The sequence below is a fragment of the Oncorhynchus mykiss genome, chromosome 28 (genome assembly GCF_057628025.1).
Source record: "Oncorhynchus mykiss isolate SJ-2025 chromosome 28, ASM5762802v1, whole genome shotgun sequence".
NCBI lineage: Eukaryota > Metazoa > Chordata > Actinopteri > Salmoniformes > Salmonidae > Oncorhynchus > Oncorhynchus mykiss.
In genome coordinates, this window is record NC_143049.1 from 36,648,248 (window position 1) to 36,665,651 (window position 17,404).

Consider the following 17,404-nt stretch of genomic DNA (forward strand, 5'->3'; position numbering starts at 1 on the left):
AGGACATGTCTTTAATATGGTCCAGGTTAGTTATGAGGACATGTCTTTAATATGGTCCAGGTTAGTTATGAGGACATGTCTTTAATATGGTCCAGGTTAGTTATGAGGACATGTCTTTAATATGGTCCAGGTTAGTTATGAGGACATGTCTTTAATATGGTCCAGGTTAGTTATGAGGACATGTCTTTAATATGGTCCAGGTTAGTTATGAGGACATGTCTTTAATATGGTCCAGGTTAGTTATGAAGACATGTCTTTAATATGGTCCAGGTTAGTTATGAGGACATGTCTTTAATATGGTCCAAGTTAGTTATGAGGACATGTCTTTACTCATTGATGATTTAAGGTTAGGATTAGTTATGTCTTACTCGTCAATGCGGTCTGGGAAGCCCCAGCAGCGATGTGGGTCGGAGTCTCCATGGCCAGTGTGGATGAAGCTGTGTTCAAGGGGCCTGCTGATGTCGTGGGCCGATAGGCCCGCAACGGAGGTCAACACGTTCCTGGGGAACTGGCCCACCTTCAGCGTGCGTTTGTTCTGGCCCCGCCACCAGTAGTTCTCCGCTCTGACAAAGAGGGTTGTCAGATGAACGTGAGAAAAAGCACAGACACAGTGCAGACAGACAGACAGACAGACACAGTGCAGACAGGCAGACAGACAGACAGACAGACAGACACAGTGCAGACAGACAGACAGACAGACAGACACAGTGCAGACAGACAGACAGACAGACAGACACAGTGCAGACAAACAGACAGACAGCCAGCCAGACAGACAGACAGACAGACACAGTGCAGACAGACAGACAGACACAGTGCAGACAGACAGACAGACATACACAGTGCAGACAGACAGACAGACAGACACAGTGCAGACAGACAGACAGACACAGTGCAGACAGACAGGCAGACAGACAGACAGACACAGTGCAGACAGACAGACAGACACAGTGCAGACAGACAGACAAACAGACAGACACAGTGCAGACAGACAGACAGACAGACAGACAGACAGACAGACAGACAGACAGACAGACAGACAGACAGACAGACAGACAGACAGACAGACGGATGCACAGCAGATAAACAAGCCCATGCATGCAACACATCTACATAAAGACGTAACACATACAGGTATATAAACACATAACACATACAGGTATATAAACACATACAGGTATATAAACACATAACACATACAGGTATATAAACACATAACACATACAGGTATATAAACACATACAGGTATATAAAGACATAACACATACAGGTATATAAACACATAACACATACAGGTATATAAACACATAACACATACAGGTATATAAACACATAACACATACAGGTATATAAACACATAACACATACAGGTATATAAACACATAACACATACAGGTATATAAACACATAACACATACAGGTATATAAACACATAACACATACAGGTATATAAACACATAACACATACAGGTATATAAACACATAACACATACAGGTATATAAACACATAACACATACAGGTATATAAACACATACAGGTATATAAACACATAACACATACAGGTATATAAACACATAACACATACAGGTATATAAACACATAACACATACAGGTATATAAACACATACAGGTATATAAACACATAACACATACAGGTATATAAACACATAACACATACAGGTATATAAACACATACAGGTATATAAACACATACAGGTATATAAACACATAACACATACAGGTATATAAACACATAACACATACAGGTATATAAAGACATAACACATACAGGTATATAAACACATAACACATACAGGTATATAAAGACATAACACATACAGGTATATAAACACATAACACATACAGGTATATAAACACATACAGGAAACACATAACACATACAGGTATATAAACACATAACACATACAGGTATATAAACACATACAGGTATATAAACACATAACACATACAGGTATATAAACACATAACCCATACAGGTATATAAACACATAACACATACAGGTATATAAACACATAACACATAAAGGTATATAAACACATACAGGTATATAAAGACACAACACATACATGTATATAAAGACATAACACATACAGGTATATAAACACATAACACATACAGGTATATAAACACATAACACATACAGGTATATAAACACATACAGGTATATAAACACATAACACATACAGGTATATAAACACATAACCCATACAGGTATATAAACACATAACACATACAGGTATATAAACACATAACACATACAGGTATATAAACACATACAGGTATATAAACACATAACACATACAGGTATATAAACACATACATGTATATAAAGACATAACACATACAGGTATATAAAGACATAACACATACAGGTATATAAACACATAACCCATACAGGTATATAAACACATAACACATACAGGTATATAAACACATAACACATACAGGTATATAAACACATACAGGTATATAAACACATAACACATACAGGTATATAAACACATACATGTATATAAAGACATAACACATACAGGTATATAAAGACATAACACATACAGGTATATAAACACATAACACATACAGGTATATAAACACATAACACATACAGGTATATAAACACATAACACATACAGGTATATAAACACATACAGGAAACACATAACACATACAGGTATATAAACACATAACACATACAGGTATATAAACACATAACACATACAGGTATATAAACACATACAGGTATATAAAGACATAACACATACAGGTATATAAACACATAACACATACAGGTATATAAACACATAACACATACAGGTATATAAACACATAACACATACAGGTATATAAACACATAACACATACAGGTATATAAACACATACAGGTATATAAACACATACAGGTATATAAACACATACAGGTATATAAAGACATAACACATACAGGTATATAAACACATACAGGTATATAAACACATACAGGTATATAAAGACATAACACATACAGGTATATAAAGACATAACACATACAGGTATATAAACACATACAGGTATATAAACACATACAGGTATATAAAGACATAACACATACAGGTATATAAACACATAACACATACAGGTATATAAACACATAACACATACAGGTATATAAACACATAACACATACAGGTATATAAAGACATAACACATACAGGTATATAAACACATACAGGTATATAAACACATAACACATACAGGTATATAAAGACCTAACACATACAGGTATATAAAGACATAACACATACAGGTATATAAACACATACAGGTATATAAACACATACAGGTATATAAAGACATAACACATACAGGTATATAAACACATAACACATACAGGTATATAAACACATAACACATACAGGTATATAAACACATAACACATCCAGGTATATAAACACATAACACATACAGGTATATAAACACATACAGGTATATAAACACATAACACATACAGGTATATAAACACATAACACATACAGGTATATAAAGACATAACACATACAGGTATATAAAGACATAACACATACTGGTATGTAAACACATAACACATAAAGGTATATAAACACATACAGGTATATTAACACATAACACATACAGGTATATAAACACATAACACATACAGGTATATAAACACATAACACATACAGGTATATAAACACATACAGGTATATAAACACATAACACATACAGGTATATAAACACATAACACATACAGGTATATAAACACATACAGGTATATAAACACATAACACATACAGGTATATAAACACATAACACATACAGGTATATAAACACATAACACATACAGGTATATAAACACATAACACATACAGGTATATAAACACATACAGGTATATAAACACATAACACATACAGGTATATAAACACATAACACATACAGGTATATAAACACATACAGGTATATAAACACATAACACATACAGGTATATAAACACATAACACATACAGGTATATAAACACATAACACATACAGGTATATAAACACATACAGGTATATAAACACATAACACATACAGGTATATAAACACATAACACATACAGGTATATAAACACATAACACATACAGGTATATAAACACATACAGGTATATAAAGACTTAACACATACAGGTATATAAACACATAACACATACAGGTATATAAACACATAACACATACAGGTATATAAACACATAACACATACAGGTATATAAACACATACAGGTATATAAACACATACAGGTATATAAAGACATAACACATAAAGGTATATAAAGACATAACACATACTGGTATATAAACACATAACACATAAAGGTATATAAACACATACAGGTATATAAACACATAACACATACAGGTATATAAACACATAACACATACAGGTATATAAACACATAACACATACAGGTATATAAACACATAACACATACAGGTATATAAACACATACAGGTATATAAACACATACAGGTATATAAACACATAACACATACAGGTATATAAACACATAACACATACAGGTATATAAACACATAACACATACAGGTATATAAACACATAACACATACAGGTATATAAACACATACAGGTATATAAACACATAACACATACAGGTATATAAACACATACAGCTATATAAACACATAACACATACAGGTATATAAAGACATAACACATACAGGTATATAAACACATAACACATACAGGTATATAAACACATAACACATACAGGTATATAAACACATAACACATACAGGTATATAAACACATACAGGTATATAAACACATAACACATACAGGTATATAAACACATACAGGTATATAAACACATAACACATACAGGTATATAAACACATACAGCTATGTAAACACATAACACATACAGGTATATAAAGACATAACACATACAGGTATGTAAACACATAACACATAAAGGTATATAAACACATACAGGTATATAAACACATAACACATACAGGTATATAAACACATAACACATACAGGTATATAAACACATACAGGTATATAAACACATACAGGTATATAAACACATAACACATACAGGTATATAAACACATACAGGTATATAAACACATAACACATACAGGTATATAAACACATAACACATACAGGTACAGTTGAAGTCAGACGTTTACATACACTTAGGTTGGAGTCATTAAAACCAACTATTGTTTTGTCAAGTTGGTTAGGACATCTACTTTGTGCATGACAAGTAATTTTTCCAACAATTGTTTACAGACACTTCACTTAGAATTCACTGTATCACAATTCCAGTAGGTCAGAAGTTTACATACACTAAGTTGACTGTGCCTTTATACAAATTGGAAAATTCCAGAAAAGGATGTCATGGCTTTAGAAGCTTCTGTTAGGCTAATTTACATAATTTGAGTAAATTGGAGGTATACCTGTGGATGTATGTAAAGGCATACCTTCAAACTCAGTGCATCTTTGCTTGAAATAATGGGAAAATCTAAAGAAATCAGCCAAGACCTAAGAATTTTTTGGGGGGGACCTCCACAAGTCGGGTTCATCCTTGGGAGCAATTTCTAAACACCTGAAGGTAGCACATTCATTTGTACAAACAATAGTATGCAAGTATAAACACTGTGGGACCACGCAGCCATGATACTGCTCAGGAAGGAGACGCGTTCTGTCTCCTACAGATAAACGTACTTTGGTGCGAAAAGTGCAACTCAATCCCAGAACAACAGCAAAGGACCTTGTGAAGATGCTGGAGGAAACAGGTACATAAGTATCTATATGCACAGTAAAACGGGTCCTATATCGACATAACCTGATAGGCCGCGCAGCAAGGAAGAAGCCACTGCCTCAAAACCGCCATAAAAAATATTTTACTTGTTGGAAAAATGTCCTCTGGTCTGATGAAACAAAAATAGAACTGTTTGGCCATAATGACCATCGTTATTGTTTGCAGGAAAAAGGGGGAGGCTTGCAAGCCGGAGAACACCATCCCAACCGTGAAGCACGGGGATGGCAGCATCATGTTGTGGGGGTGCTTTGCTGCAGGAGGGACTGGTGCACTTCACAAAATAGAAGGCATCAGGAGGTAGGAAAATTATATGGATATATTGAAGCAACGTCTAAAGACATCAGTCAGGAAGTTAAGGCTTCGTCGCAAATGGGTCTTCCAAATGGACAATGACCCCAAGCATACTTCCAAAGTTGTGGCAAAATGGCTTAAGGACATTCAAGTCAAGGTATTGGAGTGGCCATCACAAAGCCCTGACCTCAATCCTATGGAAAATGTGTGGGTAGAACTGAAAAAACTTGTGCAAGCAAGGAGGCCTACAAACCTGACTCAGTTACACCAGCTCTGTCAGGAGGTATGGGCCAAGATTCACCCAACTTATTGTGGGAAGCTTGTGGAAGGCTACCAGAAACGTTTGACCCAAGTTAAACAATTTAAAGGCAATGCTACAAATATGAATTCAGTGTATGTAAACTTCTGACCCACTGGGAATGTGATGAAAGAAATAAAAACTGAAACATTCTTAAATTAAAGTGGTGATCCTAACTGACCTAAGACAGGGACTTTTTACTAGGATTAAATGTCAGGAATTGTGAAAAACTGAGTTTAAATGTAGTTGGCTAAGGTGTATGTAAACTTCCGACTTCAACTGTATATAAAGACAACCCATACAGGTATATAAAGACATAACACACACAGACAGGTACACACACATACACAGGTAGGTGCCGATGCAAATGCATAGCACACACACACACACACACATATACCCATGCACACAGATACACTCTGACAGACACAAAACATACATAGAAAACCCAATGCTGACAGAATATTGATTTACAGTTCATTAGTTGATCACACACACCTGCCCTCGATGATGGTGATGATGTCGTCAACCTGAATCTGAAGCTTGTCAGCCTCATCAAAGTCCTGCAGGGCACACATGTCTGTTGGCATGGTCTGGAACGGAGACACACACACACACACACACACACATAAAAACCAAGTGTGATTACCTTAAAACACACACCAGGCACCCCAACATAGTCACTTGGGCCCAAAACCTAAATATGAAATCAGAGTGTGAGTTCTTCCTCCACAAATCTCAGTTAAGTACACATCAAGTTAGGATTCCTCAGTTGGTGATGCCATAATGTGCCCCATGACCCATACAGTGTGCTCCTGACCCATTCACTGTGCCCCTGGCCCATTCACTGTGCCCCTGGCCCATTCACTGTGCCCCTGGCCCATACAATGTGCCCCTGACCCATTCACTGTGCCCCTGGCCCATACAGTGTGCCCCTGGCCCATACAGTGTGCCCCTAACCCATTCACTGTGCCCCTGGCCCATTCACTGTGCCCCTGGCCCATTCACTGTGCCCCTGGCCCATACAGTGTGCCCCTGACCCATTCACTGTGCCCCTGGCCCATACAGTGTGCCCCTGACCCATTCACTGTGCCCCTGGCCCATACAGTACCGTAGTAGATTCACTAGGTGGCGCTAGAGGTCCAGGTAACATATTAAGAGCTCCCACAGTCAAGACTTCATCTTGTCATTCAATAATGCAAGTAAATATTTCAAATGATATGACATTTTACACAAATTGTGTACACAAGTTAAGTATTTAGAACTGACATCTCAGGTTGTAAGCAAATTGATCCACTAAACTTGACGTCAGAATATACAATTGTCGCTCATGAAGGTCTTGTATACAACCTTGAAGGTACACGTTCAAAATATACTCAGACATTTAAATACAAACACACACGTAATGCAAATACTAATGTAAACACACATCCACCCGACTCCCCCCACCACTCTACACACACATCCGCCCCCCCCTCCCCCCACCCCTCTACACACACATCCAACCCCCTCCCCCACCACTCTAAACACCCATCCAACCCCCATCCCTCTACACACACACATCCAACCCCCATCCCTCTACACACACACATCCAACCCCCTCCCCACACCACTCTAAACACCCATCCAACTCCCTCCCCACCCCTCTACACACACACACATCCAACCCCCTCCCCTCACCACTCTAAACACCCATCCAACCCCCTCCCTACCCCTCTACACACACACATCCAACCCCCTCCCCCCACCACTCTAAACACCCATCCAAACCCCTCCCCACCCCTCTACACACACACACATCCAACCCCCTCCCCACACCACTCTAAACACCCATCCAACCCCCTCCCTACCCCTCTACACACACACATCCAACCCCCTCCCCCCACCACTCTAAACACCCATCCAACCCCCTCCCCCCACCACTCTACACACACATCCACCCCCTCCCCCCACCACTCTAAACACCCATCCAACCCCCTCCCCACCCCTCTACACACACACACATCCAACCCCCTCCCCCCACCACTCTAAACCCCCATCCAACCCCCTCCCCCCACCACTCTACACACACATCCACCCCCTCCCCCCACCACTCTAAACACACATCCAACTCCCTCCCCCCACCACTCTAAACACCCATCCAATCCCCTCCCCATCCCTCTACACACACACACACACATCCAACCCCCTCCCCCCACCACTCTAAACACCCATTCAACCCCCATCCCTCTACACACACACATCCAACCCCCTCCCCCACCACTCTACACACACATCCACTCCCCCCACCCCTCTACACACACATCCACTCCCCCCACCCCTCTACACACACATCCAACCCCCACACGCACATCCACCCCCCACCCCCCACACACACACATCCAACCCCCCCTATAAAATGTCCCCAGTTGGTCAACTTTTTGTTCGTTTACTATTCTTGTGTGTGTGTACCTCGAGCAGGAACTCCCTGAGGGCGAGGAAAGTGGGCCTGTCTTCAGGTTTCTGGGCCCAGCAGTGCAGCATGACGTTGTAGAGGTCCTGGGGACAGTCCTCTGGCTTGGGCAGACGCTCACCCTCCTTGTCTATCTTGTGTAAGATCTGAAACACAGATTGAAATACTGAAATTAAACCTAGAATGAAATCGTGATGTACAAAAGGGACAAATACTTTTTTCACACGTCTGCTGTGTGTGTGTGTGTGTGTGTACCTGGCTGCCGTTGAGACCCAGCCAGGGCTCCTGTCCGTGGGTACACATCTCCCACAGCGTCACCCCGAACATCCAGGTGTCTGTAGCGTGGGAGAACGTCCGTGTCTTCAGGCTCTCAGGGGCACACCTGGAGGGAGAACACACACACACAGCTAATTCACACACAGCTAATGTACGGGGACACCCACACACACACACACACAGCAAATGTACGAACACACACACACACACACACACACACACACACACACACACACACACACACACACACACACACACACACAGCAAATGTACGGACACACACACACACACACACACACACACACACACCCACACAGCAAATTCACACACAGCAATGTACGGACACACACACACACACACAGCAAATTCACACACAGCAATGTACGGACAAACACACACACACACACACACACACACACACACACACACACACACCCACACAGCAAATTCACACACAGCAATGTACGGACACACACACACACACACAGCAAATTCACATAGAGCAAATGTACGGACACACACACGTTAGACAACTGGATCAAAAAGGTGATGAGAACAGAGGAAAAAAAAAACACTACGGCCACGTCAGGGGCACAATGTTGTGGAATATTCAGATACAAACATGTTCAACAAACATGCCTTTAGACACGTAGAATAAACAGATCAGATGTACAATTACAAGATCATGTCTGATCTATTCATGACATTTCTATCTGCAACGTCAGACGTCTGCTTACTGAATGTGGCCCCTGACCACGACGACACACGGAAACACAACCCCCCCCTGTCGCCCCCTCTCACCAGGCGAACGGCACCTTGCGGTGCTCCTGCATCACGTAGTGCTCGTGGTTGTTGGGTAGCGCTCGCATCAGGCCGAAGTCGCCGATCTTCACCGTCTCGGTCGACGCCAGCAGGATGTTGCGGGCGGCCAGGTCGCGGTGGATGAAGCGTCGGTGCTCCAGGTAGGCCATGCCGCACGCCACCTGCACGGCGTACTGGCACAGTGTGTGGATGAGGACGGGGCCCTGCGTCGGAACGCAGCGCAGATGGTCCAGCAGGGAGCCCAGCGGGGCTAGTTCAGTCACCTGGGGGGGGGGCGGGGGGGGGGGGATATGACACAGATGAATAGAACAAGGAGGAAAGGTCAGCCTTCATTTTAGTCCTCTGTCTCAATCAATCACTCCTCTCCTCCTGCCGGCCTTGACATTTCTGACGCTGACATGATTTAAATGGGGACAGGAAGCAGTCTGAGCAGTGTGTTTACTTAGCTCTCTGTGTTTATGTGTGTCTGGTGTGTGTGTTTATGATAGTCTGGTATGTGTGTCCAGTGTGTGTGTGTGTTTATGTGTGTCCAGTGTGTGTGTCCGGTATGTGTGTCCGGTGTGTGTGTGTTTATGTGTGTCCGGTGTGTGTCCGGTATGTGTGTCCGGTGTGTGTGTGTTTATGTGTGTCCAATGTGTGCGTGTGTTTATGTGTGTCCGGTGTGCGTGTGTGTGTGCATGTATGTACCACAGGAGGTTGGTGGCACCTTAATTGGGGAGGATGGGCTCGTTGTAATGGCTGGAGCTGAATACGTAGAATGGTATCAAATACATCAAACAAAGGGTTTCCATGTTTTTGATGTCATTCCATTAGCGCCGTTCCAGCCATTATTATGAGCCGTCCTCCCCTCAGCAGCCTCCTGTTGCCATGATGTGTGTGTCCGTACCATCTTCATGGGGCGTGTGAGTACCACCCCGTACAGCCTGATGAGGTTCTGGTGATCCAGGGAGTGCATGGCGTTCACCTCGCAGATGAAGTCGTCCAGAGCGTCCGGCTGACTCAGAACGTCTGTCTTTAAACACTTTACTGCTACCTCCAACTGGAGAAGAGAAGGGGGTAGGGGGGGTTAGCGTAATGCTAAATCCATAGTGAAAATGATTGATGATTAGCTAGCAAAATGTTTATTTTGAGTGACTACAGTTGTGCTTACTAACAGTGTGGTGGCCTTGGAACAATCTAAAACTAGGAGACAATAGAACACCGGGGGTGTATTCATCCAACCAGTTAGCTTCTGTTAGCTTCCGTTTGGTTCTGTTAGCTTCCGTTTGGTTCTGTTAGCTTCCATTTGGTTCCTAGTGAACACACCCCAGATTGGTTCTGTTTGGTTCCTTGTGAGTACACCCAAGATTTGTTCTGTTTGGTTCCTTCTGAGTACACCCAAGATTGGTTCTGTTTGGTTCCTTATGAGTACACACAAGATTGGTTCTGTTTGGTTCCTTATGAGTACACCCCAGATTGGTTCGGTTTGGTTCCTAGGAAGTACACCCCAGATTGGTTCTGTTTGGTTCCTAGGGAGTACACCCCAGATTTGGTGCTGTTTGGTTCCTAGTGAATACACCCGGATAAAGCACTAAATAAACTTCAGTTAGTGCTAAATATGGCTGCTAGAATCCTGACTAGAACCAAAAAATGTGATCATATTACTCCAGTGCTAGCCTCCCTACACTGTCTTCCTGTTAAGGCAAGGGCTGATTTCAAGGTTTCACTGCTAACCTAGAAAGCATTACATGGGCTTGCTCCTACCTATCTTTCCGATTTGGTCCTGCCGTACATACCTACACGTACGCTACGGTCACAAGATGCAGGCCTCCTAATTGTCCAGCAAACAGCTGGAGGCAGGGCTTTCTCCTATAGAGCTCCATTTTTATGGAATGGTCTGCCTACCCATGTGAGAGACGCAGACTCGGTCTCAACCTTTAAGTCTTTACTGAAGACTCATCTCTTCAGTGGGTCATATGATTGAGTGTAGTATGGCCCAGGAGTGTGAAAGTGAACGGAAAGGCTCTGGATCAACGAACCGCCCTTGCTGTCTCTGCCTGGCTGGTTCCCCTCTCTCCACTGGGATTCTCTGGCTTATTTGTGCTCTTCCATGCCGTCCCTAGGAGGGGTGCGTCACTTGAGTGGGTTGAGTCACTGACGTGATCTTCCTGTCTGGGTTGGCGCACCCCTTGGGTTGTGCCGTGGTGGAGATCTTTGTGGGCTATACTCTGCCTTGTCTCAGGATGGTAAGTTGGTGGTTGAAGATATCCCTCTAGTGGTGTGGGGGCTGTTCTTTGGCAAAGTGGGTGGGGTTATATCCTGCCTGTTTGGCCCTGTCTGGGGGTATCATCGGATGGGGCCACAGTGTCTCCTGACCCCTCCTGTCTCAGCCTCCAGTATTTATGCTGCAGTAGTTTATGTGTCGGGGTGCTAGGGTCAGTCTGTTATATCTGGAGTATATCTCTCTAATTCTCGCTTTCTCTCTCTCAGAGGACCTGAGCCCTAGGACCATGCCTCAGGACTACCTGGCATGATGACTCCTTGCTGTCTCCAGTCCACCTGGTTGTGCTACCTGTCCCAGACCTGCTGTTTTCAGATCTCTAGAGACAGCAGGAGCGGTAGAGATACGCTTAATGATCGGCTATGAAAAGCCAACTGACATTTACTCCTGAGGTGCTGACTTGTTGCACCCTCGACAACTACTGTGATTATTATTTTTGACCATGCTGGTCATTTATGAACATTTGAACATCTTGGCCATGTTCTGTTATAATCTCCACCCGGCACAGCCAGAAGAGGACTGGCCACCCCTCATAGCCTGGTTCCTCTCTAGGTTTCTTTCTAGGTTTTGGCCTTTCTAGGGAGCTTTCCCTAGCCACCGTGCTTCTACACCTGAATTGCTTGCTGTTTGGGGATTTAGGCTGGGTTTCTGTACAGCACTTTGAGATATCAGCTGATGGAAGAAGGGCTATATAAATACATTTGATTTTGATTTGATGATTGAGCTTCCTGAACAACTGAACTAGATGTTTTGTGCTCAGACACTGGACTAGATATTCTGTGGCCCTCAAACTCAACTCTGGACATTGAAGACAGTTCCACAGTGTTTTTTTCCATTATTCCCCTCTATTCAAGGACTGATTTAGACCTGAGACGACACTAGATAGGGCCAGGGTGGGCAACCCCAGACCTCGTAGGGCCAGGATGGGTAACTCCAGACCTCGTAGGGCCAGGATGGGCAACTCCAGACCTCGTAGGGCCAGGATGGGCAACTCCAGACCTAGTAGGGCCAGGATGGGCAACTCCAGACCTCGTAGGGCCAGGATGGGCAACCCCAGACCTCGTAGGGCCAGGATGGGCAACTCCAGACCTCGTAGGGACAGGATGGGCAACCCCAGACCTCGTAGGGCCAGGATGGTCAACTCCAGTCCAGAGTGGTGTCACACTTTCCCCCTTTCCCTAGCGAACACAGGCGATTCAACTAATTGCATTCTAAACTGAAGATCATGATTAGTTGATTATTGGAGTGAGGTGTGTTATCTGGGGCTGGGGGCTGAGGCGGAGGCTGGGGTCCGAGGACTGAGTTACCCATCCGTGTCATAGGGTAATACTTGAACAGCCCTGTTTTATGGGCTCTGTAAACCTTGTGTCACATGTTCTGTAAACTATTCCTTTGGTCCCATCTGGCCATGTTGGGGTCACTGTATGTGTGTACTGTGTCTTTGTGTGTGTGTGTGTGTGTGTGTGGTCACTCGGTCACTTCTGGAGAGTGTTTGGACAAGATTCTCTCTTTCTCCATCACTTCCTCGAGTTCAAGTCTATAGGGGCTAGTGGTCAATGGTTTGACCAAAACAGATGTTGGAGAGAGAGTGCTTTTGGTCATTTTTCCATGTTGTCATGGCTTGAACTTTGAAGCCACTGATACTGTTCCCCATGTGATCACAAGGAACTCCCTCGTCCTCTGTCTGTTCCTCTTTCTATTCTGACACCTTACTGTGAAACTACACCGCAAGCCCCCTCCCTCTGTTCCTCTATCTATTCTAACACTTTACTGTGAAACTACACCGCAAGCCCCCTCCCTCTGTTCCTCTATCTATTCTAACACTTTACTGTGAAACTACACCGCAAGCCCCCTCCCTCTGTTCCTCTATCTATTCTAACACTTTACTGTGAAACTACACCGCAAGCCCCCTCCCTCTGTTCCTATATCTATTCTAACACTTTACTGTGAAACTACACCGCAAGCCCCCTCCCTCTGTTCCTCTATCTATTCTAACACTTTACTGTGAAACTACACCGCAAGCCCCCTCCCTCTGTTCCTCTATCTATTCTAACACTTTACTGTGAAACTACACCGCAAGCCCCCTCCCTCTGTTCCTCTATCTATTCTAACACTTTACTGTGAAACTACACCGCAAGCCCCCTCCCTCTGTTCCTCTATCTATTCTAACACTTTACTGTGAAACTACACCGCAAGCCCCCTCCCTCTGTTCCTCTATCTATTCTAACACTTTACTGTGAAACTACACCGCAAGCCCCCTCCCTCTGTTCCTCTATCTATTCTAACACTTTACTGTGAAACTACACCGCAAGCCCCCTCCCTCTGTTCCTCTATCTATTCTAACACTTTACTGTGAAACTACACCGCAAGCCCCCTCCCTCTGTTCCTCTATCTATTCTAACACTTTACTGTGAAACTACACCGCAAGCCCCCTCCCTCTGTTCCTCTATCTATTCTAACACTTTACTGTGAAACTACACCGCAAGCCCCCTCCCTCTGTTCCTCTATCTATTCTAACACTTTACTGTGAAACTACACCGCAAGCCCCCTCCCTCTGTTCCTCTATCTATTCTAACACTTTACTGTGAAACTACACCGCAAGCCCCCTCCCTCTGTTCCTCTATCTATTCTAACACTTTACTGTGAAACTACACCGCAAGCCCCCTCCCTCTGTTCCTCTATCTATTCTAACACTTTACTGTGAAACTACACCGCAAGCCCCCTCCCTCTGTTCCTCTATCTATTCTAACACTTTACTGTGAAACTACACCGCAAGCCCCCTCCCTCTGTTCCTCTATCTATTCTAACACCTTACTGTGAAACTACACCGCAAGCCCCCTCCCTCTGTTCCTATATCTATTCTAACACTTTACTGTGAAACTACACCGCAAGCCCCCTCCCTCTGTTCCTCTATCTATTCTAACACTTTACTGTGAAACTACACCGCAAGCCCCCTCCCTCTGTTCCTCTATCTATTCTAACACTTTACTGTGAAACTACACCGCAAGCCCCCTCCCTCTGTTCCTCTATCTATTCTAACACTTTACTGTGAAACTACACCGCAAGCCCCCTCCCTCTGTTCCTCTATCTATTCTAACACTTTACTGTGAAACTACACCGCAAGCCCCCTCCCTCTGTTCCTCTATCTATTCTAACACTTTACTGTGAAACTACACCGCAAGCCCCCTCCCTCTGTTCCTCTATCTATTCTAACACTTTACTGTGAAACTACACCGCAAGCCCCCTCCCTCTGTTCCTCTATCTATTCTAACACTTTACTGTGAAACTACACCGCAAGCCCCCTCCCTCTGTTCCTCTATCTATTCTAACACTTTACTGTGAAACTACACCGCAAGCCCCCTCCCTCTGTTCCTCTATCTATTCTAACACTTTACTGTGAAACTACACCGCAAGCCCCCTCCCTCTGTTCCTCTATCTATTCTAACACTTTACTGTGAAACTACACCGCAAGCCCCCTCCCTCTGTTCCTCTATCTATTCTAACACTTTACTGTGAAACTACACCGCAAGCCCCCTCCCTCTGTTCCTCTATCTATTCTAACACTTTACTGTGAAACTACACCGCAAGCCCCCTCCCTCTGTTCCTCTATCTATTCTAACACTTTACTGTGAAACTACACCGCAAGCCCCCTCCCTCTGTTCCTCTATCTATTCTAACACTTTACTGTGAAACTACACCGCAAGCCCCCTCCCTCTGTTCCTCTATCTATTCTAACACTTTACTGTGAAACTACACCGCAAACCCCCTCCCTCTGTTCCTCTATCTATTCTAACACTTTACTGTGAAACTATACCGCAAACCCCCTCCCTCTGTTCCTCTATCTATTCTAACACTTTACTGTGAAACTACACCGCAAGCCCCCTCCCTCTGTTCCTCTATCTATTCTAACACTTTACTGTGAAACTACACCGCAAGCCCCCTCCCTCTGTTCCTCTATCTATTCTAACACTTTACTGTGAAACTACACCGCAAGCCCCCTCCCTCTGTTCCTCTATCTATTCTAACACTTTACTGTGAAACTACACCGCAAGCCCCCTCCCTCTGTTCCTCTATCTATTCTAACACTTTACTGTGAAACTATACCGCAAGCCCCCTCCCTCTGTTCCTCTATCTATTCTAACACTTTACTGTGAAACTACACCGCAAGCCCCCTCCCTCTGTTCCTCTATCTATTCTAACACTTTACTGTGAAACTACACCGCAAGCCCCCTCCCTCTGTTCCTCTATCTATTCTAACACTTTACTGTGAAACTACACCGCAAGCCCCCTCCCTCTGTTCCTCTATCTATTCTAACACTTTACTGTGAAACTACACCGCAAGCCCCCTCCCTCTGTTCCTCTATCTATTCTAACACTTTACTGTGAAACTATACCGCAAGCCCCCTCCCTCTGTTCCTCTATCTATTCTAACACTTTACTGTGAAACTTTACCACAAACGTTCCATAAGCATGTGTGAAACAACTGAAGCGTAAAAATAAGTGCTGCCTGTGCGGCCGGAGTAACACCTCTCATTGATTGATTGATTTATTTTATTTAACCTTCATTCAACCAGGAAGGGCTCATTGAGATTAAAATCTCTTTTTCAAGAGCGCCCTGACCAAGATAGGCAGCACCAAGTCATTACAAAACAATTACAGACAGACAACATGAAAAGCTACAAGTCATCTAGTAAAAACCATTCAATTCACAAGAGTATAAAACAGCTAATTAAAAACATTGACAGGTCAGGGAATCAGCCTCAAAATCCTTAATCAGTGATTTAAAAACACCAATCGGGACAAGTTCTTCCAGTTTAAAAGTATTTTGTAAGGTGTTCCAAGACGATGGAGCAGAGTACATAAAAGCCATTTTACCAATTAGGCCTACAGGGGCTCTGTTTCACTCACGGTCCTAAAACATTTGACGTAAAAAAAAACAAATGGGGGAGAGGTGAGGGTATTCTCTCTTCCCTGTTAACGATTATTGATCATCTGAATTAGATGTGTTGTCCAGATGGGACCCTGTTTTCTAGACGGGAACCTAGACGGTAAGATTTAGACCAAAACCCATCCCGCCACACCCACACCCCATACACACTACCCCCCCCCCCCCCCCATACACAGACAGAACCTATCCCCCCCCCCCCATACACAGACAGAA

General features: G+C 43.3%; 1 protein-coding gene across 3 annotated transcripts in view; it reads right to left on the bottom strand.

Annotated features, from left to right (window-relative positions):
* Positions 1-17,404, bottom strand: part of LOC110508241 (activated CDC42 kinase 1) — a 124,410-nt gene that overhangs the window by 33,290 nt on the left and 73,716 nt on the right. For all 3 annotated transcript variants that reach the window (XM_036966285.2, XM_036966282.2, XM_036966284.2), the window contains 6 exons: positions 10,870-11,022; positions 9,963-10,246; positions 9,141-9,267; positions 8,885-9,031; positions 6,932-7,026; positions 369-563 (listed from right to left, as the gene is read on the bottom strand). In XM_036966285.2, the coding sequence (XP_036822180.2) occupies positions 369-563; positions 6,932-7,026; positions 8,885-9,031; positions 9,141-9,267; positions 9,963-10,246; positions 10,870-11,022 (1,001 nt within the window). The remainder of the gene's footprint in view (positions 1-368; positions 564-6,931; positions 7,027-8,884; positions 9,032-9,140; positions 9,268-9,962; positions 10,247-10,869; positions 11,023-17,404) is intronic.